We start from the raw sequence: 25,704 nt of genomic DNA on the forward strand, positions 1-25,704 counted from the left end.
AGGAGGTCCCGCGAGAGCGCCGGGGGGCGGGGGGCGGTGCCGAGGCTGGGGGCCCGTGGCGGATGGAGCCTGCAATGGAGCCGGAGACTCTGGAGGCGCGAATCAGTGAGTGCCCGGGAGGGGCGCGGGCCGGACCGGAACCGGAACCGGGGGCACTAGGCGGGCCCCTTCCCGGCGGGGGCGGGGTACGCGGCGCCCCCTCCTCACGCCCTGCCCCGGCAGGGGCGGTGTCCCAAGCCCATACCTTCTACCCTGGGGTTAAGGGAGACCCCACCAGCTGCGCGGACCGGCGATGGGAGCAGGCGCCGCCCACCCTTCCGATTCCTGGGCCGCGACCCCCGGGGAGGAGTGAGCTGCACCCGGCTCTGCGCCCAGAACCCCCGGGATAGAGAGAGCAGCCTCCAACTCCCTCGGGCCCAGACTTTTCCGCGGAGCGGACACCCAAGTCATTCCCTGGACTCCGGGAGGAAGCAAGCGAGCGGCCCCGAGAGCTGCACCTCACACCCGGGAGCGAGGGACCAGGCTCCCCTTGAGCCCCAAATTCTCCACTCCCTGGCGCTGCATGGCGTGACTTTCTCCTATCCCTTTCTTGAGCTTGCAACTCAGATTTGCTCGTTCCCCCGCCCAGGAAGGTAGGACCCGCTAACCCATCGAATCCCCCGCGCTCTGGCCACATAGTGAGAAACTCCCAAACCCCACGGGCTTGGGAGGGTCCTGTCTCAGACTCCAGAAGTGATTTTAAGTCCTCTATCACTACTCTCAGTCCAGGCCTTGAGATTCTGCACCCCCCATCAAAGACTCCTTTCCTAGCCCTTGCTAAGTTTCCTCCAAAGGGCCCTGCATCCCCTCCTGTGTCTCCTCAGACACGATTTCCTACCACTTAGGCTTGAGTACTAGCCCTCACGCAGTCTACCTGATCTCCATGTCCCACACTGCAGAAGATCCTCGGCTTTCATAACCCACTACTGGACTCTGCTCCTGAGAGCACGGCTTGCTTCCCCCTGGACTAGGGACAGCTCCCTCCCAAGTCTTTGCTCCCATTCAGGTCACATCTGTACCAGGGCCTCAGAGAGTCCTCTGGGTCTACTTTCATCTCAGCGCCTTGACTCCAGGCACACCAGGGAGTTGCACAGGATGATTTGGGATTATGACCAGCCCCTTTTAAGCCAGTCTGTGCAGAGTTGAATCCTGAGGATGGTCCCAGAAGCACACCATCTCCAAGGATGTTTCAGAGTTAGTCTGGCCAGTGGAGGGGGAGGGCATGGAAAGGAAGCACTCAGCGGCCGTCGAGACTGTTCTGGAACGCCACAAGTGTCCAGGTCTCAGCAACAACTTAGGGGGGATGGGCAGGGCCCTGGCTGACAGATCTGACAGGCCGCAAGCCTTGAGCCGTGGGTGCTACAGAACAGTGTCAGGTTTAGCAACAGTGGGGAGTTTCTGAGAGGCCGAAGAGTCTGATCTGAAAAACAGGAGTCAGGCCACTCAGGTTTGGCAGGAGGCTAGACTCTGGTAGATTGCAGCTGATGTGGTTTTCTCTTTTTCTTCCCCTTTGTGCCCTGGCAAAATTGTAAGCTCTTACCTTGCAGCGACTGGAGGTGAAGAGTAGCTTTTGGTGGGTAACTGATGACATTGTCACCACTGTAGAGTGACAGGGTGGAGTCATGCCCTGTTGTGAAACAATTCCCTCCTTCCCTGTGTGTTCTACCCTGCTGCCTGCTGGGGAAAGTGCTCCCCCCAGCTAGAGGTAAGAGGGCTGGGAGTTGGGGGCCAGGGCCAGAGAGGTTGGTCAGATCTCCTTGGACCCAGAGGCCCTCGCTCTGAACCAGACGCAGAGAAGATGTCTCATGATGCCACTACTTCTTCCTCACTGGCTTCTGACTTAGGAGCAGGCTCTAGAACCAGTTTCTCTGTCCTCACTCAGACTCACGTGTCTCTGACACTCTAAGGGACTTCCTGTTTTAGGGTCCCCCGGCTGGATGTCGTTGAGTAGGCAATATCCAGCCCCATTCTAGTTTTCTAAGCAGCCTCTGGCTGTGCTGGGGGGCTGGGAGGCTTGGAGGCAGAGTAGATGGGGGGCAGCTGTTTCTGGTGTTCCTGAGTGGTCAGCAGGGGCTTCATTTCTACCAGCGACTGGTGGGCTCTGCAGGGCTCCTGGAACAGAGATTTGTATGCACAGAGAAAATGTTTCTTTCAGATCTCTGCTCAGCTGTACCTCTGAGAGCCCTCCCAGAAAGCAGAACCCCACACACACTTCTTTATACCTTCTCCCTGCTCTGGTTTTCCTTCTTTCTTTCTGTTTTTTTTTTTAATGCTCTGTTTTTCTTTATAGCACTCTGCAACAGTGTACAGTGTCCTGTGTTTGTTTGTTTATCTGAGTAGTCAGTGTTTCTCTTGCTGGACGGTGAGTCCAAGTGGGCAGGGATTTTGTCTTGTTCACTGCTGTGGTCCCACACTCAGAATATTTATTGAATAAATATGAATTGAATGATTGGCTGCCAGGCACTGGGATCCTAGGGCTCCAGGCCTCCCGCCAGAGCACAGGGCCCCAAATAGGCAGGCACCACAGGCCAAGTCCCCAGCCTTCTCCTGACCACAGATCCTTCCACGTCCCACCTCCTGGGCTGTGCCCTCCACACCCTCGGCTCCGTCCTCAGGTTTGGGCAGAACTGACCAGCACAGGGTGGCACTTGGAGATAGGCTGTCGGGAGGTGACGAAGATCCAGCTCTGGCTGCCCCTCGCCTTACCCTGGATAGAGTATGCTGTCATCCCAAATCACTTCTTATTTTGCTCCACCTTTACAGATGGGGAAATGGAGGTTCGGGGAAGTTAAGTGACCTACTTAATTGTTGGAGTTTTTTAAAAATTTTATTGAAATATCGTTGATTTATAATACGTTAATTGCTGCTATACAGCAAAGCGACTCATTTTTACACATATATACATTCTTGTTTTATACTCTTTTCCATTATGGTTTATCCCAGGATATTAGATACAGTTGCCTGTGCTATACAGTAGGACCTTGTTGTTTATTTTTAGCTGTTGTCTCACCAACGTTGGGGGTCGGGGGTACTGTCTGGCCTTGTTTACCACCCCTTCCTGTTGGCCCTTTCTTGGCCACTACCTCCTCCTGGATTCGGATTCCCCCAGAACCGCCCCCTGCCTGCCTGCAGCTGAGCCCGCATCCATTCCCTCACTTACTGGGCGTGCGTTCACGGGCGTGTGCATAAGTGGCTGGGATGCCGTGCGGTAGCAGACTTGGGCCCACGATGAAGGTCGGGTCTGGGGGACACAGCAGAGAGCTGCCTCGGCAGCGCTGCCACAGGCAGGTGGCGCTGTTAGGGAAGGAGGAAGCGATACCTGAGCCGCACTCCTTCCCAAGGCCCCCCCCCCCCCCCCCCCCCGGTGACCTGCCCTGAGCTGTTATCACAGCTCTTCTCAGCCGCAACCCCGGAGCTGTTCCGAGGCACATCATCCCCAGCCTGCGTAAGTCCCTCCGGTGCTTCTTGTGTTGCCTCCCCTGGCTCCAGGCTCCCCTGAGTCCCCTCCTCCGGTTACCGGTTCCCACTGCCCCTTTGCCTCCCTCTGTCACATTCTATTGAGAACCTAGCTGACCTTGGCCCACTTCCCAGCTGCCAAGCTCCTTGAGGTTGGAACTACTGCTTTTTTCCCTTACCTCTGGATCTCCTCTGAGAGTAAATTCCGTGAGAATTATGGGGACACTTCAGCAGCAGAATCAGAGGAGGTGCAGACAGGCGTACAGCAGCAGGGGTTGGGGGTTGGGGCAGTGCGGGAGGGGAACGACCCCTGAGCACAGTCTCTAGACGTGGGGCCCTTCGGGGAGAAGCTGCGAGGAGAAGCCCGCAGACGGCAGCTCATCTGTGCATTGACTTGACGGACGCCAGTGCTGGGGTCTTGGGGCCGCAGGAGGAGGGAGTCCAGGGGAGGCCTTTTCGCACGCTCAGCCATACGCCAGGGCAGGGAGTGGGAGAGGCAGGGATCCCTTCACCAGGCCACTGGCCCTCTCTTCTCCTCCAGACAGAGCCACAAACCCCCTGAACAAGGAGCTGCACTGGGCCAGCATCAACGGCTTCTGCGAGCAGCTCAACGAGGACTTTGAGGGGTAGGTGGCTTCCCCGTCTTTCACTCACATACTCAGCACCTGCCGTGCACGCTCCAGACCCTGGCCTTGGGCAGAGACGAGGATGAGTTGAGACCCAGTTTCCATTCTTAAGCGCTCCCAAATTAACAACGGCAGCGCGCACTTTGTACTCAGTGCCACTGTGTGCAGCCCTCTGGGGTGGACCTTGCTGGACCCATGTTACAGGTGAAGAAACCAGGGCTCAGGGGGCTCAGCAGTTGCCCCAAGATCTCATAGAGAGGAGGAGGTAGTCCCGGGCTTGATGAAGCCCAGGGCTGCCTGGCCTGCACCCATGCTTTGTTGGGGAGGGCCTCCCAGAGAACTGCGTGCTCCCCAGCTGGGAGGGGCCCGCAGGCCCTTTGCTCAAGGAAGAACCAGAACCATCTGCGTTAGGATCACCCGGTGTGTTTGTCAAAAATGTCCATTTGTGGGCTGCGCCCAGAGTTGGACTAGACTGCCCGGCAGGGAGCTTGGGGGGGACGTTGTTAGCAGGCTTCCCAGGTGGCACTGAAGTTTGGGGAGCACAGCTCAGTGTGCTTCGCTTCCGCTGCACCCCATGAGCATAGACGCTCCACTCGGGATGCCGTGCAGACAGCGTGACGTGTGTGCTCCCCAGTCCAGCTGCTCAGGTGAGAGTCCCATCCCTTCTGTTAGCTGAGTCGCCTGGATGAGTAACTGGATGCCTCTGAGCCCCCGTTTCTGAGACTGTAAGGTGGAGGTGATAGTGCTGCCTACCTCGGGGGGCTTTTATGGAGGTTAGGCAGGAAAATGGACGTGAAGTGCCTCGCACGTCGTAAATGCTCCGTATGTGTTAGCTGTTACTGTCACTGGTGACAGGTCTTTCATGAGCTGGTAGATGATGTCACCATTGCCACCGTGACTTCTCCCAGCAGAATATTCTGTGCACATTGTCATGTTCTGCTCCCAGGCTGGGCCCTTGAAGGCTGTGGGCATCTCTCCGTACTTGTCCCTACGGCAAGCCAAGGACACGGCGGGTCATGGTTCTCAGTAAAGCCGGCCAACGGGCTGAGCTCACGCCTTTCAAAGGTCCCCGGCCTGCGCTCCCTACCTTGTCCTGCCCTCTTGTGCCACAGTCTCCAGCCCCAGTCTGGAGAGGGAGCTGGGCCTTTGCATGTGTCCTGGAGAAGCCACTGCCGGCTGCAGTTCCAGCGGGGAAGTGTGGCCGCCCTCCCTGGGGTGCCCGGGGCTCTGTGGCTAGTCTGGCTCTTTGCTGTTCCTCTCACCCAGGCCTCCACTTGCCACCCGGCTGTTGGCCCACAAGATCCAGTCCCCGCAGGAGTGGGAGGCGATCCAGGCCCTGACGGTGAGAAGGGGAAGCACGGTGCCATCTGTCCCCTGACCATGTGGGTGGTACCGGGGGGGGGGCCAAGACTGAGGTTTTTGGGGTCCCAACAGGTTCTTCTTTTTTATATATATATATATATATATATATATAAGTTTATTTATTTATTTATTTTTGGCTGCATTGGCTCTTCGTTGTTGGGTCTTCGTTGCTGCACGTGGGCTTTCTCTAGTTGTGGTGAGCGGGGGCTACTCTTTGTTGTGGTGCGTGCGCTTCTCATTGCAGTGGCTTCTCTTGTTGCAGAGCTCGGGCTCTAGGCGCGCAGGCTTCAGTAGTTGTGGCACGCAGCCTCAGTAGTTGTGGCGCACGGGCTTAGTTGCTCCGCGGCATGTGGGATCTTCCTGGACCAGGGCTCGAACCCGTGTCCCGTGCATTAGCAGGCGGATTCTTAACCACTGCGCCACCAGGGAAGCCCCCACGTTCTTCTTTAGAGCCCAAGGGAGTTGTGCCCAGATGGCCTTGAGTGGGGGTGTGGCCCAGCCCCTGAGGGTCCCATGGCAACCAGTGAACCAGTGGGCTGGCCTCCCACCCCAGACCCTGCACAGTTAGGCTTCTTGTGGGGAGGAAGCCCTAGGTCGTTCGGCCCAGGGATTCCCAGCTCCAGCTGTGCCTCAGACCTTCAGGAGGCTGAATCAGGGCCCCACCCCAGACCCGCCGACCAGAACCCCTATAGCATATGCATCCAGGAATCTTCGTGTTTATAGAGCTCCGTGTTTATAGATGCATTACGGGGCCGGGCCAGGCCAGCCCATCGATGGCCTCCAGGCACAGGACAGCACGGGCGCAAGGGGTGACAACTGGGCTCAGGGCAGAGGTTTCAAAGCTGAGCCAGTAGCAGAAGAGCAGGGGGTGCACTGTTGTGGTCCCCAAGCATGGGTCAGATAGCAACAAATCATACAGCAAAGCTGATTTTAGACGGTGGTAAACAGTTTTCCTTTTAATAGTTACGTATTTGTCTTAACATGTTAGCGTTTGGGTGGGGTTTTTTTCCCTGAAATACCTATTAGTCCTCTGATTTCACATACATCTAGTTTAGAATAAGGCTGAGTTTGATGGTGCCTATTTACGTTTCAAAAAATCATCAAAGGAAAATAGTAAGAAAGTAATTTACAAGTGGTCCTCAGATGTGGCCAAGCCAGGGAGGGACTAAGTCGGTGCTGCGAGTTGGGCATCGCCAGGCTCTCGGGGTGGCCCAGCCCTGTCCCCCAGAGGGTGGTGATCAATCTCAGGGGGTCTCTGAACTTCAGAATCATCTTCTTCTCAAGAGTCATTTTCCCCCTTCTCACTGCCAGTCCCTGGGCTTCTGGGCCCTGGCTGAGGCGTGGGAGGGAGGGTACCTCCTCTGATCCTCCTTGGGGGTCCCCGCACCTCACACCACCCCCCCAGGTGCTGGAAACATGCATGAAGAGCTGCGGCAAGAGGTTCCACGACGAGGTGGGCAAGTTCCGCTTCCTCAACGAGCTCATCAAGGTCGTGTCTCCCAAGGTGGGTGCTCCCAGCGCACGCGCAGACCTGCGCTGTCAGATGGCGGTTGAGGAGGGGTGACTGACTGGCCTCATCCTGACCCGACACAAACACAGACTCTTTCTCAGGGTTCCCTTCACAGCTGAGTCCGGGACAGCTGGGTTTCCAGGAAGAGTGCTTCCAGGCTGCCTGGTGGCTGGCCAGCTCTGGAGCTGCTTGGCACTTAGGGAGGAATGATTGCAGTGAACACAGAACAGCCTCCCCAGCGCGGGCTGCTCGGGCTCTGAGATCTCTCCCTGCAGACCTGGCCACAGCACCCCACCTAGGTGTCTAGTGGAGGGTCTCCCTGTCTCCACCTCACAAGAGTGGCCTCCTTGAGACCTTGGATGCTGTGGCCCCAAACCTGAGTGACAGAGCCTCTGATGGGCCTGAGGAGCCCTCCCCTAGGGCAGGAACATGTTTGATGCCCCTTGGGTGAGAGCCCAGCCCTCCGCCCATCCTTGCTCACACCCATCCCTTGACCAGAGTAGCTGAATGACCCAGCAGCTCTTCTCAGGGGATGACCGGAGTGAGAGCCGGTTCCCTCTGCCGAGTTTGCTGCTGGGAGACTGAATGGAGCCCAGGGCCGAGCGGTTCCACACCTGCTCCTTCCCTGGTCGCCCGGAGCCTAGTGGCTCCTCCTTCCTGAGGTCACAGTTAAGGTTTCCACGAGCTGGCCGAGAGCAGGTGCCGGGCTCTGGGCCTTACCTGCGTCGGCTCTGCATCGCCAGCACGGTTCTACTGCTGTCATCCCCACTTAACAGGCGGGGCACTGGGACGCCCAGGGCTGGCACAGCTAGTGAGCAGCAGGGCTAGGAGGTGAGCTCAGGCTGGTCAGGTGGGAGGGTCGTGTAGGCTGAGGTTTCTGAAGGAGTCCTGGGGAGGCGGCCAGCCTTAGGCCGGGGTTGGGACTACAGTGAGTGGGGCCGGGCAATGTCAAAGCCTCCTCTCCCTTCCGTCCGCGAAGTACCTGGGCTCTCGGACGTCAGAGAAGGTGAAGAACAAGATCTTGGAGCTTCTCTACAGCTGGACGGTCGGCCTCCCTGAGGAGGTGAAGATCACAGAGGCCTACCAGATGCTGAAGAAGCAGGGTGAGGCACCAGAGGTGGGGTGTGACCACCTTCTCCCTGGGGCTCTGGCAGCTTCAGGGCCTCTGGCAGCAAGGTCCTAGGTCTGCCCTTTAACTCCTGAAGAGCATAGAGCCAGTGGGGCCTCTTTATGGTTCTGCCTGAGGCCAGCTTGGATGGAGAAGAGATGGGGTTGAGTCAGAGACTGGTCCCCACGGTACGGCCTCAAAATACAGGTTTCTAACTGCCCCCGACCCCACACACATACTATTTGACATGGTAGTTCAGGAGCAGGCCCTGACCCCCCAAAGGCCAGCGCCAGCATGCTGGAGAAAGCCCGCCCTCCATCTTCCATCCTACCCTTGCCTGCCCCCATCCCCCTCTCCCCTCCGCCGCAGCCCCTGAGACAGTCTCCCCACCGCCGTCCGCTGCAGGGATTGTGAAGGCCGACCCCAAGCTTCCAGATGATGCCACCTTTCCCCTTCCTCCACCACGGCCCAAGAATGTGATCTTTGAAGACGAGGAGAAGTCCAAGGTGAGGCTTCGGGGAGGGCCACATGAGGACTCCAGGCCCCCTGGGCGTCAGCTGGTTCCAGCCCCTGGCGGCCCTGTCCCTGGAGCAGAGGCTACCCTGAGCGCGGCCGCCGTGGTGGGCGACGGGCGCCGGGTGTTGAGCCCTTACACATGCTGGGTGCTGCCCGCGCGGTGCCCTTCACTTAGTGAACGCAGGCCTGAGGCTGGTGGCCCTGGGGTTGGTTTGAGGGCATTTCATAGGTTGATCAGGAAGGAGCTTGCCTGTCTTTATGTCTGTGACCTCAACAATGATTTTACTAGCTTTTTGTTAAAGAAGCATGTGGTCATGGGCAAGAACTTAAACAGCACGGGGGGTAAGATAAAAAGTAAAAGCTCCTCTTCTACCCGGTCTAGTCCCAGGGGGTAAACATTGAGTTTCCTGTACATCTTTCCAGAAGAATTCTCTAGCAATAGTAATGTGATGTTTCGCACCATTTGTGGAAAGCTTATTTCTGCCGGGCGCTGCGGAGAGCGCTTACGTGCAGTGTGTCACTTGTCCCACGGCCACCCCGTAAGGTGTCAGTAGATCCTTGCCATCTCATGGAGAGCTTAGTAACTTATTCACATCCTACCACCAGGAAAAGGAGCCAGCGCGGGACCCCAGGCCCAGGGACTGCCGTCACAGCCATGTCCCTCTGTCTCCACAGATGCTGGCCCGCCTGCTGAAGAGCTCCCACCCCGAGGACCTCCGAGCAGCCAACAGACTCATCAAGGAGATGGTGCAGGAGGTGATGGCCAAGGCCAGAGTGCAAGGAGGTGGTGGGATGGGATGTTGAGCAGGGCCGCTGAGGGAGGTCGTGTGTACGTGTGCGCGGTGGCCCAACTAAAGGGCTGTGACAGCAGAGAAAGAGCTGACCGAGTCGGGGGACCCTGCGGGCAGAGCCAGGATCAACGTGTGGAAGGAAGAATTTCCCAGCAGCCGAGCTGACGTGCATTGGCTTCTGTGAGGCCGAATACCTCTCCTGTAAAAGTTAGAGGGAAATTGGCCTTTACTATGTTCAAAAGATAGTATATTTTACATACATACATATATATATATAGCGAGAATAATGTACGTGTATTTCATAAGTATGTATACCTGTGTCGTGTGTGCATGCTGAAATCTTTTTTATTGATAAGGGTATGTCATCAAAAAAGTGCAGTCCAGAGACCCAGAGGGCAGACACTCTGGGCTGTCTTAGGGCAAGCTGTGTGCTCTGACAGCCCAGAGGAAGGGCAGCTCCTCTCAAGGAGGGCGATTGTAGCAGACGGCACAGCACAAACCCACCTTTCATTCCACAAGGGAGGAGCATGCATGGTGAGCAGAGTGGGAGAGGGGTAGCCGGGTCACTGCTGCAGTGGCCTGTCAAGGGGGTCACGGCACTAGTTTCTCAGTTGTACTTGGTGACCGCTAAGGTCCCCTTTCACTCTCAAGTACCGAGCCTCCTTTCAAGGGACAAACACAGAGAGGGGGAGGGTTATGTAGAACCACAGGTGTACATCTAGCTCCCGGCCCTCCAGAATCACCTGGTGAGTGTGTTGGAAACCCAGATTCCTGGGCCACCCCTAGAGATTCTGATGGGCTCGTGCAGAGGCCTGGGTCCAGGGGCCGTTGGCAAGAGGAGAGGAAGTGAACACGGGGTTGGTCAAGAGCTTCTTGGACCAGAGTTCCCTGTCCTGGGCCCGAGGGGCTCTTAGCAGGGGCTGATCTCACACCCAGCAGAGGGTGGTGTGGGACAGTGCCTGGCTCAGGTCCAGGCCTGACTCGGGTGCTCCGGGGCCGTTTGCCGATGCTTCCGCAGGACCAGAAGCGAATGGAGAAGATCTCAAAGCGGGTGAGCGCCATCGAGGAGGTGAACAACAACGTGAAGCTGCTGACGGAGATGGTGATGAACCACAGCCAGGGCGGCGCGGCTGCCCAAAGCAGTGAGGACCTCATGAAGGTGCGCCCGCCCCCCCCCCCCCACGCACTGCAGGGCCCCCGCCGGCCCTGACCCGCCCGCCCTGCTGCCCCCAGGAACTGTACGAGCGCTGTGAGCGCTTGCGGCCCACGCTCTTCCGACTGGCCAGCGACACGGAGGACAATGACGAGGCCTTAGGTGAGCTTCAGTTGGAAGGAGCTGCCACCAGGGGGCCCCCTTCTCCAGCGGTGACCTTGGGTTTCTCCACTTTGAGGAGGAGGAAGCGGAGATCAGGGGCTGATGTGCTTTAGAGACCCTTTGGGTCAAGCCCCTTCGCAGACACCTTATTAACTGCCCGTAAGCTGCACAGGAGGGAGAATTGTCCCTATTTCACAACTGGGGCTCAGGGAGGGAAGTGACCTGTCCAGATCAGAGAGCAGAACGGTGGCAGAGCCAGGGTGGACTGGAGGCTCTCTCCCTCCAGACCCTGCCTCCCCAGTAGGGTGAGCTCGAAACCTAGAGCAAATCCCTCAGGCCTGAGCGCTTCCAGAGCTGGGCCCCGTGGCTCCTGCTAGGGCCACACGTCAGGGTCTCGTCCTTGTTTTGTGCCACCACATCAGCCAGGGCCTCTCGGGCAGCAGTCTACGTACCGTCTCAGCCTCCATTCATCAGGAGTTCCCTGAGCACCTCCCATGTGCCAGGCACCTGGTCCCCACCCAAGAGGCTTGCTGCTCAGATCCCTCTAAGCCTTGGCCCCCAGGAGGTAACATCGATGAGGGCCTAGTTTGTGCCGGGCACTGTTCTGGGCCCCGGGGGGTATGGCAGTGATCAAAATCAGCAGAGCCAGATCCTCATGGAGCTTGTAGCCTGATGAGAGGAGACAGACAGTAAAGCAAGGGTGTGAGCGGGGCAGTTTGTCAGACGGTGGTAAGGGGCGTGGAGAAAAACAGAGGCGGGACTGGTGGTGCGGGCTGGGGGTTAGAGAGGGCCTCCCTGAGGTGAATTGGATAAAGGCCTGAAGCAGGAAGGGGTGAAGCCATGCAGAGATCCGGGGGTCTCCAGACAGCAGAGCCCGCTTGGAGGCCGGGGCACGCCTGTGTGTTTGGGGGCCGGCACAGGGCAGCGTGGAGGAGACTGGGTGAGGGCAGGTTGCAGAGGGCCTGAGTCTGAGGGGTCGAGGTGGGCTGCCCCCAGGCCCCTCCCACGAGGCTTGAGATGGCCATGGGGTGCTCATTCCCCCCCCGGAGGCCCCCACATTCTTTCAACCTGGCCTCTCCCCTCCTGCCTGTTCCAGCGGAGATCCTACAAGCCAACGACAACCTCACCCAGGTCATCAACCTGTACAAGCAGCTGGTGCGGGGCGAGGAGGTCAACGGCGATGCCACAGCCGCCTCCATCCCTGGTGAGGAGGTGGCAGGAGAGCTGGGAGGACTCCCGAGTCGGAGGGGCATGGGGTCCCAGCTAGGGTGCTGGTCACAGAGCTTGGTGGCCCCGTAAGATGGGGGAGGCCCCTGCTGAGAGAGCTGGGGGTGGAGTCTGTGCCAGGCCTGCAGCTGCGGGGGAGGAGGTCTGGATGCGGGTCGGCGGGGAGGGCGCCGGGGGTTTGGCAAGGACAGGCAGAAGAAGGAAGGCCTTTCTTTCATTTGACAAGCCTGGCACCTGTTGTGTGGGGCTCGGTCACACCCCCGAGGCTTAGTTTAATTATCAGAAGTGGGCACGGAGGGTTTGATACATCAGCATTACAGGCTCGGCTCCACTCAGGGTTAAGTGACAGCCCCCCACCAGGAGAGGTTAGAATTGGCCCTGTTTGCGAGAGGTGGGGGTGGGGTACTACACAGAAACATCAGAGTCTAAGAGGGGCCTTAAAGGATGGGAGGCAATTGGCCAAGAGAGAGGGAAGAAGGAAGTACATTCTGCGAGGAAGGGACACCATGTGCCAAAGAAGAGGCCTGGCAAGCAGATTCGGGCCAAGGAGGGGAAGCTCGCTGCTCCCAGACCCCAGGGACTCTTGAGTGTCCTCCGCCCAAGGCTGGCCTGACTCTCCTTTCCCACCCCAGGGAGCACCTCGGCCTTGTTGGACCTCTCAGGTCTGGATCTCCCTCCGGTGGGCACCACTGACCCAGCCACGCCCACCCACCCTGGTGACCAGGCCAGCCTGGAGCAGCCCAGCGCCTCAGTTTCCCTGCTTGACGATGAGCTCATGTCTCTGGGTGAGGAGGGGGCGGGGCCCAGAGCAGGGCAGGCTCTGCTGCAGGTGGGGGGTGATGCCCCCAGCACACGAGGCAGCTTTCAGAGCGCAGTCAGGTCAGCGTGTTCCTCCTCCTGTGAGTCCTCTGGAGGATGGGGGAGACGCATCAGTCCCACTTCACAGCTGAGGAAGCTGAGGCTCGGGGAAATGAAGGAGCTTGTGCCAGGTCCTACAGTCAAAGGGTGAGGCTGGTGGGACTTCCCTGGTGGCGCAGTGGTTAAGAATCCACCTGCCAATTCAGGGGACGTGGGTTTGAGCCCTGGTCCGGGAAGATCCCACATGCCGCGGAGCAACTAAGCCCGTGCGCCACAACTACTGAGCCTGTGCTCCAGAGCCCGTGAGCCACAACTACTGAGCCCGCGTGCCGCAGCTACTGAAGTCCGTGTGCCTAGAGCCATTGCTCTGCAACAAGAGAAGCCACTGCAATGAGAAGCCCACGCACCACAACAAAGAGTAGCCCCTGCTCGTCGCAACTAGAGAAAGCCCGCGCGCAGTAACAAAGACCCAACGAAGCCAAAAAAAAATTTTTTTTCTTTTTTTTTTTTTTTAAAAACGGTAAGGCTGGCATCACCTCCGATAGGCCAGCCACACCTAGGCTCTGGTGGCCTGAGGGAAAACAAAGGGATTTCCCTGTAGCAGGTTAGAGCCTAGAATTGGGAGCTCCCCAGGCAAGTCCTCGTTTCCTCGCCGCTGAGAGAAAGAGGTGGGGAGCTCTGGAAGCTCCAGGGAAGCCCGTGCGGGAGCACAAGGCACTCTGTGAGCCACGCTGGTCCCAGGCCAGGCCTGCACTCACCATGGCGGGGTCGGGGCCCCAGAGCCCAGTGGGGAGCAGGCTCGTCCCTGGGGAAGAAGCGGAGGGCGCCCAGCCGGCCAAGCAGTTTTAGAGTTTGCAGCTTTCAGGCGCAGCAGCGCCCCCTGAGAGCGTGGCAGCAGGAGAGTCTCAGAGCAGCCTCTTCACAGGGGCCCCAAAGTCGTGAAGAAACAGAGGTGATTGGGCTCTGTCAAGGAGACCTTGCCCTGTCAGAGGAGTCTCGGAGGATATGTTGGGAAATAACTTGGAAGCCAAGTCAGACTGTGTTCTCCTGAGTTAGTTCCGAGGTGAAAACCGCACCTGACGGACTCTGAGGAGCGATGGTGCGCCGGGGTCCCGGCGGGGGCTCCCCTCACCCTGGCCACCGAGTGCTGCTGTGTCTTAGCTCAGCCTCCACTCAGCCCAGAAGACAGCGCTGTCAACGCCCCTGGTCTGCAGGTGCCAGAGCAAGGCTTGGAAAGGCTGAGTGACTTGCCCGACGGGGCACCAGGCCTTGCGCGAGGCCCTCGGATTCTGAAGCCTCGCTCAGAGCTGCTCTGACTCAGCTCGTCAGCCGGGAACGGGAAGTGCGGGCCTGCAGTGACGAGCGGGAGACAAGGGGGTCGGCGGACCAGGTCAAGTTCCCCTGTGTGGGCCCGTCAGCCAGCACCCCGCAGGAGGCCCCGACCGCAGGGTGTCCGGGGGCTTGCTGAGGAGCCCCACCCACCTGCCCCCTCTTCATTCAGAGCCAGGGGTGACTCAGGGAGAGAGGACCCTGGCCCCGCTTGAGAGGTCAAGATGGGCCAGTGACCGGAAAGCACACACAGGCTCGTCTTCCCCAGCAGAGCCTGCGCCAGGCGGCGGCTCCTTGAGCCGGGCGGCGCGAGCGTGTGGCCCAGCCCCCAGCGAGGCACCGTGTGCTTTGCACTTCCTGTCCCCTGGTCGCTTCAGCAGAGCCGTGAGCCTCCAGCTTCCTCTGGTTGCTACTCTAAGCAAAGAAAATGTGGGAATCAGAACCAGAAGTGGCAGGGCAGCAGCCACCCAGCTCCCCGGCTCGGGGGAGTGGAGGAAGCCTTGGGACCACAAAGGGGGCTCATCCTCAACGGTTCTCTGCGGCAGGAAGCGGGCGGCGGGGTGGGGGCGGGTAAGCAAAACGCACTTCCCGCCTGCCAGAGAGGGCGTCCCAGCGCCGGGCAGGCACCGCGTCGGAATTGTCCCATTCAGTAGTGACAACAGTCCTCTGATGCAAGTGCTACTGTTGTCTCGTCTTACAGACGAGGCACAGGAAGGTTGCCACCAGCCCGAGGTCGCACAGCTGGGTGGCAGAGCTGTGTTTGAGCTCCAGTAATTAGGCCTTGCTCTGTCCAAGTCCGGACTCTGCCGCTTTCCAGTTGTGTGACTGTGGGCAGGTTGCTTAGCCCCTCTGAGCGCCCGTTTCCTCATCTCTAAAGGAGGCATGAGAACCCCACATCCACCTTGTAAGGCTGCGTGAGGATTGAGAGCCATGTCTGCAGTGCCTGACCCGGGGCTGTTAGCAGCCTCCCCTTTGTTGTCCCTGGTCTCAGAGAGGCATGTCCAGAGGTGGAGACCCAGCAGTTGCAGCCTCCCGTGCCCCACCCTTGCCTGTCAGGCTGGACCTCACTTATTCAGGCTTTGCCACAAACAGGATAACTTGGCTTCTCTTTAAAAACCAGGGTGAACTTGGCTGGGGGTGTGCTTCAGGGCGGGCAGAGGTCAAACTGGCTGGTGACCTGTTGCCCTCTACCGACCAGCAGGCGATGAGCGGGCCCTTTCCAGAAGGGCCACCACCCTCCTTTGCACCAGTCAGCCAGCCTTGGCACGTGCCAGGGCAGACAGGGTCTTTAGAGTCTGCCCGGGCCATCTGCGTGGTGTGCTCGGGCCCTGCGGCCCAGCCGGCACCTTGCCCCCGGTTGCTCAGATTCTGGGCCGGGCCTGGGCCCAGGGCCCTGTTCACTGCACTGCAGTGCCCTTGTGACGCTCAGAGGGTGTCCCTCCAGTTTGGATGGGCACAGGATGCTGACCCCTGCCTGCCTGGATCTGAGTTTACGGACCTCACGTGGTGTCTCCCACGCCCTCTTCCCACCCCCCACCCCCTCCAGCCGGCTCCCAGCTGCCCGATAATGAACGAAGGTGAAAGTCCTGACCTCAGTAGTTGAGTTGGCTTCTGAGGGGCAAGAGAGGAAGTGTGTTTGGGCCCAGAGAATGGGCTCTTGGGGTCTTTGGTTTCTACTTCTGCTCTGTGCCTGGGTCCCTCTGCGGGGGGGGGGGGGGGAGGGGCGTGTCCCCTTCGAGCTGAGCCTCTCGGAGGAGGGGGTGCAGGGGGAGGGTAGAAATCAGGGAACCCTGACTCAGCACATAGTCGCCCGGCTCTCTTGCCTCTGCTCATGAATCCAGCCGCTTTACCTCGGTCTTGCTTTCCTGCAGGCCTAAGCGACCCCACACCCCCTTCAGGCCCAGGCTTGGATGGTGCTGGGTGGAACAGCGCCTGGGTCCCTCTGCGGGGGGGGGGGGGAGGGGCGTGTCCCCTTCGAGCTGAGCCTCTCGGAGGAGGGGGTGCAGGGGGAGGGTAGAAATCAGGGAACCCTGACTCAGCACATAGTCGCCCGGCTCTCTTGCCTCTGCTCATGAATCCAGCCGCTTTACCTCGGTCTTGCTTTCCTGCAGGCCTAAGCGACCCCACACCCCCTTCAGGCCCAGGCTTGGATGGTGCTGGGTGGAACAGCTTCCAGGTAGGAGGGGCCCACCCCAGAGGCAGAGCAGCTGGGACAGGCAGCCTGAGGGGCAGTGAAGGGACGGGTGGGCAGGAGGGCTGGGGGGAGGGGCGGCCCGGGGGCGGAGGCACCCATCCCAGGGTGGAGGAGGGTGGGCGGGCCTCCCCTCACGGCGCTTTTCCCTGCATGTCTCAGTCTTGGGTTTCCCTTGGGTTGAGATGGGGGTTCCCTGTTCCTTTTCTCTTGAGGGTGACTCCAAGGTCCCTGGAACGGGATGGTTTCTTGAGTAGAATCCCAGACCAGGCCTGGCCCACCAGTGGCCTCGGGGTGAGAGGGGCGCAGGCCGCGCGGGAACGTTGTCCACACCCCTGCTGCCGCTTCCCCAGATATCTCCTGCCGGGAGGGGCAGGGGCCTCAGGGCAGTGCCAGGTGACCTGACGCCTTCTCAGCACAGCGTCACCCACCCGCATCCTTTGTATGCCCGACAGTCGTCTGATGGCACTGAGCCCCCCCACCCCGCTCCGGCCCCCAACGTGGACAGTCGGCCCCTGGCGCAGACGTCCCTGCCCACGAGCAGTGGTCTGGATGACTTGGACCTCCTGGGGAAGACCCTCCTGCAGCAGTCGCTGCCCCCGGAGTCCCAGCAAGTGCGGTGGTGAGGGCACGCCCTGCCCGGACCCTGCCCCTGCCCCAGGCCCATCCGGGAGAGGCCCGGTGCTGGTTGGTCCCGTGAGCAGCACTGCCAGAGCACCACCGTGTGCCAAGTGCTGTCCTGGGCTCGAGGGACACAGCAGTGACCACAGCAGGTGCAGGGCCCGCCCAACAGGGCATGGAGAGTATGAGAGATAGGGGACCATGCCCCACTCACACTCCCTCCCCTAGGCCTGGCCTGCCAGCACCTGGCAAAGACTAAAGGCCCAGAGGGCTGCCAGGGACAAGGGCATTGACCCCGAGTGGGTGGGGTGAGCGAGAGCTGCCCGTTCCAAGGTGAGGAGGCCAAGGCCAGAGAGACGGGGCGTCTGAGCCAGCCGCAGGGACAGCCAGGAAGCCCAGCCTTTCCTGTGCCCCTCATCTCCTGGCCACCAAAGCTTCACCTCTCAATGCACCGCCCTCCAATAAGGGAGAAGCAGCAGCCAGCCCCCCGGCTCACACTCCGGGACCTGCAGAATCAAAGCAGCGGCCGCTTGTCCAGCTCCGGCGCCACCAGCCTCCTCCACACCGTGTCCCCCGAGCCCCCTGGGCCCCTGCAGCAGCCCACGCCGACGGAGCTCTCGCTGGCCAACATCACTGTGCCTCTGGAGTCCATCAGACCCAGTGAGTAGGGCGGGGGCACAGCAGGTACCGGCTGGGCTGGTCAGCTCGCGGCCCCACCCGCCTTGCCTGCTGTCAGGAGCTGGATCTGGGGCAGCAGGTGGGAAGGCAGGGCTCCCCTTCCAGCCCTGCCCGACTCCAGGGTGACCCAGGCAAGAGGTCTTCTCATGGGTGGCCCCTGCGCCCCTCCCCGGGAAGGCAGGTCCAGGACAGGGGAGGTTTGTGGGGCTCCCCAAGATCATAAAACCGAACCAGGATGAAGATTGAGGTCCAAGCCTAGGCTTCTCCTGCCCAGGAGCAAAAGGGCCGCTCACGGCACCAGGCTGTGAGCAGACTGACGCAGACGGGCCAGTCTTCTCGGCGCTGCCCACCTTGTGAGCTCACTGTGACGAGGCTGTCACCCCCTTGGCGTCCCCAGGAGCTAGGTAGTGCTGCCTCCGTCTTAGCAGTATGGAGGGCCCTGAGCTCAGAGAAGCAGAGTGGCTGTACCAGGGTCACGCAGTGAGAGGCTGAGTGAAGCTCACGCACAGCCCTTCACTCGAGCACTCTGGGAGCAGCCGCCCGGCGCTTCGGGAGCCCGGTTGGGACTCAGTTCCAGGGTGGGCGTTCTGCCTTCACCATCACACTAGAAGTCCACCTGCCCGTCTGAGCCCCGGACTGTACCCCTGACTGCACCGCTGCCCAGGGTCAAGGCAGCACCTGGGTCTGGGTCTGTCCATTCATCCCCAGCAGGGCACCGAGGGCCTGGGGTCAGCCGGGTGTGGGGAGCTGGTCGGACGTGCTTGGGCTCGGGCTTGGCACCCGCCCCCCGCCCCCACCATCGCCCTCTCCCCTTTGCCTCTGCCAGGCAGCATCTTGCCGGTGACCGTGTATGACCAACATGGCTTCCGGGTCCTCTTCCACTTCGCCCGAGGCCCACTGCCCGGGCGCTCCGATGTGCTGGTGGTGGTGGTCTCCATGCTGAGCACCGCTCCCCAGCCCGCCCGCAACATCGTTTTCCAGTCAGCCGTCCCCAAGGTGACGTGGGCAGACCCCCCCGGCCCCGGCAGGGTGACTTGGGGCTGGGTGGGGAGCCAGCTCTCCAGGGCGGGGGCAGGGTCTCTGTCTCCATCTTTCTGTCTCTCTCTTCTTGGGGACTTGCGGGGTAGAAGGGCCCCCAGAGGGGGAGCTGGCAGGAGGCTGGGCCTTGTTCCCCAGGGACCGGGGACGAGAAGCCAGGGCTAGCTGGGCCCCATCCTGCCCTCCTGTCCGCAGATCATGAAGGTGAAGCTGCAGCCGCCCTCAGGCACCGAGCTGCCAGCATTTAACCCCATCGTCCACCCCTCAGCCATCACCCAGGTCCTGCTCCTTGCCAACCCCCAGAAGGTGAGGGGCCCGGCTGTGACAGGGCACCGCTGTGGGGTGGGGCAGCCTCTTTTCCCTGTCCGACCCTTCTGCCTTCACCATATCTGCCTCAGGAGAAGGTTCGTCTCCGCTACAAGCTGCTCTTCACCATGGGCGACCAGACCTACAACGAGATGGGGGACGTGGACCAGTTCCCCCCACCGGAGACCTGGGGGAGCCTCTAGAACAGAGAGGGGTTGGGGAGAGGAGGGCCAACGGGACTGGCCACCACTGAGCCTGGGTTCCCACGGCCATGTTCCCCTGGGGCTGGGGCTTCTCCCCTCCCCGCTGCGGCCCCCTCCTTCCTTGCCCTCTCCCCTGTTGAGCCGAACCCAGCAGGAGACTAGGTTTGCACTGGTGGGGACCTTCATCACGGGTGGGAGGCTGGAGCAGGGAAGTGCCGCACACAGGCCCCGGAAGGACTTGGGGTCGTGCGGGAGAAGCATGGCCGTCGGGCGAGGGCCAGGACCTCAGGCCCAGCCCCAACCCCAGCCTGGGGAGGGGTCATCCCTGCCTGTCTCTTATGCCTTATGGGAAGGCCCAGCCATAACTCGGGGCCGTGCTGGAGCCGGGACCAGCTCAGGCCTCCTCCATAGGAACCGGGTGACTGGCGGGGGTGACGCCTGCACCCCCAGCTCTTTGCACTCTTGGGCGTGTGGTTTGACTCTCTCAGCTTTTCTCTCTGCGTGGCCCTGTGGTCACCGTCTCAGGGGGCCCAGTGAGGGGAGCCCCACCTCTCCCCCACTCCTCCTGGGGGTCTCACTCCACTCTCCTGGCCCCTTTGCTGTCAGGCCTCCGGGGGGACTGTGGGAGAGACAGGTGGCCCCAGCTGGGGGCTCCCAGGCCCCTGGCCAAGGGAGGTCCTGCACTGGAGTTCTCAGTGTGTCTCTCATTCATTGGGCTTTGTCCATCCGTCTGTCCATGGGCAGAAGTGGGGTCAGTGTGTGAGTGAGAGCAGGAGTATTTATGGAAATAAAATGTCCTTTTTCCTGGACCAGCTGCTCTCGTGGTCCTTCTGAGGTAGAGGGAGTCAGGAGGGGTCCAAGAGTGGGAGGTCCCCGGGACTGCCCCGCAGACCTCTCTGCCTCTCCTTGGAGATCAGGCCACGGTTCCTCTCCTCGCTACTCCCAGTCCCTGTACCAGAAGAGGCCCAGCTCAGGGGCCTGTGGCCACTGCTGATTCACCAGAGAGGACCCAGGGCTGTGGTGGGCCCAGAGCCGTTCCGGCTGGAAGCGAGCGGCTGCTCAGGCCTGCCAGGAGCCCCAGCTGCTGCAGACGCTGAGGGGGAGGCCCCTGGCCACTCACAACTTCCTCTTGCTGCACTCAGCCCTCAACACACAGCTGCGGTGCAGCACCACCCAAGGCCCGTGCCTCAGCTGCTCCCTCTCCCCAGAGGCTACTCCCAGGGAGCAGGGTGCCAGCTGCAGCTTGTTTCCTGAGAGGCCCACGGACCCTGCACGGGGCGGGGCGGGGGCGGCCACTCCCGGCCGCAGCACAGTCCCCACTGGGTTATCAGTGTTTCTCTAACTGGGAGGCTGGGGTCCAGGCCTGGGGAGCGGCTTAGAGGCTGGCCGCTGAGGGAGCCAACCAGCACGGAGCGGAGCCAGACGGAGCTAGCCCAGGGCTTGCTCTGTGGTGGGAAGCCCGCCCTCCGTGCCCTCTGCACTCTGCGGGTAGGGTTCCGGCTCACAGACATCTGGGGAAGGCTGCCGCCCTTTCTCTTCTAGCAGACGGTGGAAGTTCTGCATTTAAGACATCAATTTCCCTTTGTCTAATCTGGTTTTTCCCAGTGTGAACTTGGGCGCTGAACACCTTTACATAGATGCTACTGAGAAGTGCTGGAGGCCAGCCTAGCCTGTGTGCTCTTCAGTTCTGCTAATGAGGGCCCTTCTCTGTGCCAGGCCGACCCTTGGAAGTGCAGGGCAAGAGCTTCTCGACGTGGGCCGTGCTATCAAGGGCACAGGAGTGGGAGCAAGGCCTCAGAGCCGGCATATCCAGTTCCCCACTGCCCCCACAGTATGACCACCATCCTGCATCCAGGCACCCAGACACCCTGACCTCTCAGCCACATGGCCTCCTTCCTGTTCCCCTCCCTGCCCGCCAGGCAGGACTCTGCCTAAACCCTTGTGATGTCTCCGAAAGATAATCTCTCGTTGGAAGCTTCTTCCTTTAAAAGAAACAAACCCCTGTTCCCTGTAGCGTCCCCCTGGGGTCCCAGAAGCGCCCTCAGGAGCACGCGCTGTACAGGTTGCGCGAGCCTGTGACTGCCGGCTGGGAGCCTGGGCCTCTTCCAGGGGGGTCTCTGGCTCGCCGTGAGACTTTGAACGAAGGTGCTTCCTTCTCTGGCCTTTACGTTCCTTGTTTGAAAAGGTGGGAGGGACCCAGTGAGCTGTGAGGCCCCTCAGAGGCCTTCTGAAGAGTCCTTGGGCAAAAGGGTCCCCCAGTCGGCTTGGAGTGAGCCAGATGTCACAGGGACAGGGAGATCCCTTTAGTCTTTCTGACCACCTTTCCCTGTTCCTAGGCCACCCATCCAGCTGTCTGCCTGTCTGTCCTGCAGGTGCCTCTTGAGCAGCACCTGTGGCAGGCACAGCCCTGTCCTCAGAGCTCACAGCCTGGCACGGGACCCTTGAGCCAGGAGCATGACCACCGACCACCGCATCTGTCTGAGGGGCTAGAGGGGGGGGTCTGATCAGAGGAGGGGAGCCTTTGCCTTCACCGCCTGGAGGAGTCATCCCCCAGATACTGCGTGTCAATCCGGGCACAGGTCCAGAGCCCCTGGAGACCTCAGGCTGGAAGGGGGTACACGCAGGAGTGTTCTCTGTCTCTGCGAGGGTCCCCCCCACCCCCGCCCACGCCAGGAGCAGTGGGACTTCCCAGGCTTGAAGGCACACTTCCACTTCTATTTGTGCGGCTGGAGGCAGCAGCTCTTTTTTTTTTTTTTTTTTTTTTAAATAACCGCAGCACACTGGGCTCGTCTGTTCATTGCAGCCAAGAGAAACAGAAGCCACCGCTCGCCTGGGGAGCCTGTCTCTGCAGTCCCCTTGATGCCCCTGCCCCCATTCTCCGCGGGCCCAGCAAGGCAGATAAGAGGGCAGCGTGCAGCCCCTCCCTCCAGCTGCCCCGTGAAAATGGGAAACCGAGGCTCAGGGAGCTTATAAAGTGCCTGAGGGCCTATGTTAGGGCCCAGATGTGACCGGCAGTCCTGCGAGGTGACCACCCTGACTGCACATCGCACACACACACACCCCCTGTCAGCTGCAGTCCTCTGGGGCCAGGGCTAAGGGCACATGCTTATCCGGGGCCGGCAGGATTGCGGTGGAGTCCCCGTGCCTCAGTGCCGCCCAGGGTTCCCTGGTAAGTCCTTTTGCCTGGAGGAGGAGGCAAGGAAGTTTTCGGAGCCCCAGAAATGACAGCACACGCCTAGCTGCTCTGGGCAGAAGGCTCCCCTCGGAGGGCAGCAGTGATACGGCCACAATTTCTCAAGTGTCTGAAGTGGGATGTTCCTGCTCAGTCCCGCGGCCCCACAGCTGACCCCTGCTACCACCGCCTCGGCGCCGGCCGCTGGCCTCCCTGCCCACATCCTGCTGGAGCTTCAGCAGAGGACGTTCCCCAGACCGTCGCGGGTTTTGGCAGACAATCCACACTGAAACCTCTGGGCCCCCCGAAGCAGCCGAAGCAGCCGCAGGGATTAAGGCGGGGGGTCGGGGTAGAGGGGCGGGCAGGGACCAGCATTTCTAGAGTCTTCAGGCAGCGCCATCTGGTACAGCAGGAGAGCACGTGGATGCTTTGGAGCCTGTCAGATCTGCTTTCTAACTTGGCCTCTACCACTTAGCCGGCTAGGGACCTGGGCCAGGAGCCTGGGTCCGCTCACCTATAAAACCACACGAGGGCTTCCCTGGTGGCACAGTGGTTAAGAATCCCCCTGCCGATGTAGGGCACACGGGTTTGAGCCCTGGTCCGGGAAGATCCCACATGCCGCGGAGCAACTGGGCCCATCCCACATGCCACGGAGCAACTAAGCCCGTGCACCACAACTACTGAGCCCACGTGCCACAATTACTGAAGCCGGTGCGCCTAGAGCCCGTGCTCCGTAACAAGAGAAGCCACTGCAATGAGAGGCCCGTGCACCGCCACGAAGAGTAGCCCCCGCTCGCCCCAACTAGAGAAAGCCTGCGTGCAGCAACGAGGACCCAACACAGCCAAAAATTAATTAATTAATTAATTTAAAAATAAATAAATAAAACCACACGATACCAGCCTCACTGGAGGATGTGCTGAAGTACATGACAATAAGTGCCATTGACCCCAGGCGGCAGGACACATTTAGGGGGCAACTGAGGCAGGACTGGGGGTTAAAGGGTTCTTTCCATTACTGACTTTGCAGGCTGAATAATAAACAGGGTCAGGCACTGTCCTAAGTCTTTTACAAATTAATTTGTTTAACCCTCACAACCTATCAGGTAGATGCTATTATTCTCAAGCTACCGAGGAGGACACAGGCTCAGAAAGGTGAACTACCTCGCCCTAGGTCACCCAGCTGGTGAGAGGCTGAGCCCAGCCGGCCAGCTCCATCCACACCAGTAAGCTCTGTCTCTTGGGTTGGAAATAAACGTCCATCGATGCGATGTCTTCACTTGCCATTCAAGTCGGCTGTGTTTATTGCGCTCCTGTTACTATGGCATGTTGCTAGGTCCCTGAATTCAGCCTACGCCAGACAAGGCCCGGGCCCTCCTCAGGAGGAGACCCAGCAAGTCATGAGAGGAGGGGTTGGCTGGTGACCTCTGAGGTCCCCTTCCGCATCTGCAGTTTTAAAACTATGATCTCAACATTCACTGGTTGAAACCTCTGAGTCCAAAAGTCTCTGATGACAACATCCTTCGAAGGAACAGCCAATGATCCAAACTTCAGGGCTTCCAACCTTTTCACGATTCAACATCTGAGTGTGCTCGAGCTTAAATACACCCTAAAACATACCCCTTACCTAGCTAAAAGGTACAGCAGCCCCACCCAGGCTGGACATGGAGGAGCCAGGTGCCCTTCCTGCAAAGGCTCTTGGGTCTGGCTGGAGGGGAGTCTGGAGCCCAGATGGGAGGCCCAGAGCTCAGGTGGCCTGATTATACGGCTCAGTTGTTTCCACAGCAGCTGCTGCTACAGCCCACATAGATTGACCCCTTCCCAGGCTGCAGCTGGGGGCTCAGGCCCGGGCAAGGCTAGGAGGGACAGGGGTAGAAGCCAGGCCTTGCCCTCAAGGACCTTTAGAACAGCTGGGGAAGTGGACAAGCCCAGACCAGTGTGGTCTGGGCCAGAGGCAGGGCTGGAACAAGATGGGGACACCATGTAGCCCGGAGATTTCCCAGACGGCAGGACAGTGGCACCTGGTGTCAAGTTGCTGCCTTGGGAGTCTTCAGTTTCCTAATCTGCACACAGTAGGTTACGCCCATTGTGGAGACAGGGGAAAGTGAGTCACCACCAAGCTCTGGGATCTGTCCAGTGAGGAAGGTGGAGAGGCCAGGACTAGAACCCAGACTTTGCAAAGCACAGCCCCACATTTTAAGAAGCCAAGTCGGGACTTTCCTGGTGGGGCAGTGGTTAAGAATCTGCCTATCAATGCAGAGGACACAGGTTCGATCCCTGGTCCAGGAAGATCCCACATGCTGCGGTGCAACTAAGCCGGCGCGCTGCAACTACTGAGCCCGTGAGCCTAGAGCCCGCGCTCCGCAACAAGAGAAGCCACCGCACTGAGAAGCCCACGCACCGCAATGAAGAGTAGCCCCCGCTCACCGCACCTAGAGAAAGCCCGCGTGCAGCAACGAAGACCCAACACAGCCAAAAATAAAAATAAAAAACAGAAGCCAAGTCTATACTGGACTCTGATGTCTCCCTCCATCGAGGCATTCCTCAAGCCCTGCCCCACCTAGAATCCCCTCCAGGGCACTTCCAGCTGGGAGAAGGGGAAGTGGGCAAGGAAACCTAGCCTGTGATCAATCCCCTCATCCTGGCCTAAGCCTTTGATCCAGGAGCCTCCCAACTTCCGGCCAGGATTCCACACTCAGGTTCCCTTCGCAGCACCACCCCCCCACCGACCCCACCAGGGTCTGCCTGGCTCTCCCTTTGGAGAGTTGGAGGGGCAGCCAGTGTCCAGCACGTGCCCACTGTGTGCCAGGCCCCATGTTGGGCCCGGGGCACACTGAGATGTCTGAGGTGGAGGTCCTACCCTCAGAAGTGCCCAGTCTGCCCACCCACACACAGTAGGTGCTCAAGTGACCCTCAAACTGAACTGAAACTCCAACAAGGCAAAGTGCAGTAGGTGTGCTAGGACCCCACCCCAGGCCCCTCCCTCTCCCCCCACCCCCCGGAGCTCCTGATGCCCAAGGGGTGCGGGGGTTCAGAGTAAGAAGAGCCTACTGTTTGCCAAAGGCTCTCATCTTGTATTAACTAGCAATTATGGAGCACCTACTGCATGTCCCAGTGTGTTTTGGGTGCAGAGCCGAAGAAATAACTACTACAGTACTGAGTTTGGGGAGATCAGAGCAGTGTGCACGTCCTTGCCTTACAAGAAGTTAGGGCAGGGACTGAGGAAGTCTGCCGGGCGAAGGGATTTCACAGACAGAGGAAACTCGAGGCTGGGGCTGGAAGACTGCAGGGTGTCAGGGAACTGCTCTGGGAGGTTTTGCTGTGGCTGGAGGGTGGTGGGGACCCCCGTGAGAAGGGCGAT

At 60.0% G+C, this 25,704-nt stretch overlaps 1 protein-coding gene across 1 annotated transcript; it reads left to right on the forward strand.

Moving 5' to 3' along the window:
- Positions 1 to 19,978, forward strand: GGA1 (golgi associated, gamma adaptin ear containing, ARF binding protein 1). The gene is made up of 17 exons (XM_007111752.4): positions 1 to 105; positions 4,037 to 4,121; positions 5,388 to 5,463; positions 6,889 to 6,987; positions 7,973 to 8,096; positions 8,507 to 8,607; positions 9,293 to 9,373; positions 10,427 to 10,567; positions 10,642 to 10,723; positions 11,820 to 11,927; positions 12,583 to 12,735; positions 16,249 to 16,313; positions 16,784 to 16,950; positions 17,416 to 17,609; positions 18,454 to 18,623; positions 18,861 to 18,971; positions 19,064 to 19,978. Exons 1-17 carry the CDS (start codon positions 63 to 65, stop codon positions 19,172 to 19,174), a joined length of 1,911 nt encoding a protein of 636 aa, XP_007111814.2. The 5' UTR covers positions 1 to 62; the 3' UTR covers positions 19,175 to 19,978.
- Positions 19,979 to 25,704: the final 5,726 nt, after the last annotated feature.

Source organism: Physeter macrocephalus, unplaced genomic scaffold (assembly GCF_002837175.3).
Source record: "Physeter macrocephalus isolate SW-GA unplaced genomic scaffold, ASM283717v5 random_76, whole genome shotgun sequence".
Classification (NCBI taxonomy): domain Eukaryota; kingdom Metazoa; phylum Chordata; class Mammalia; order Artiodactyla; family Physeteridae; genus Physeter; species Physeter macrocephalus.

Coding starts and splice junctions, on each gene's coding strand:
- GGA1 (XM_007111752.4), top strand. CDS start 63: ATGGAGCCTGCAATGGAGCCGGAGACTCTGGAGGCGCGAATCA. Junction 4,122..5,387: donor CTCAACGAGGACTTTGAGGG/GTAGGTGGCTTC, acceptor CCTCTCACCCAG/GCCTCCACTTGCCACCCGGC. Junction 10,568..10,641: donor GCAGTGAGGACCTCATGAAG/GTGCGCCCGCCC, acceptor TGCTGCCCCCAG/GAACTGTACGAGCGCTGTGA.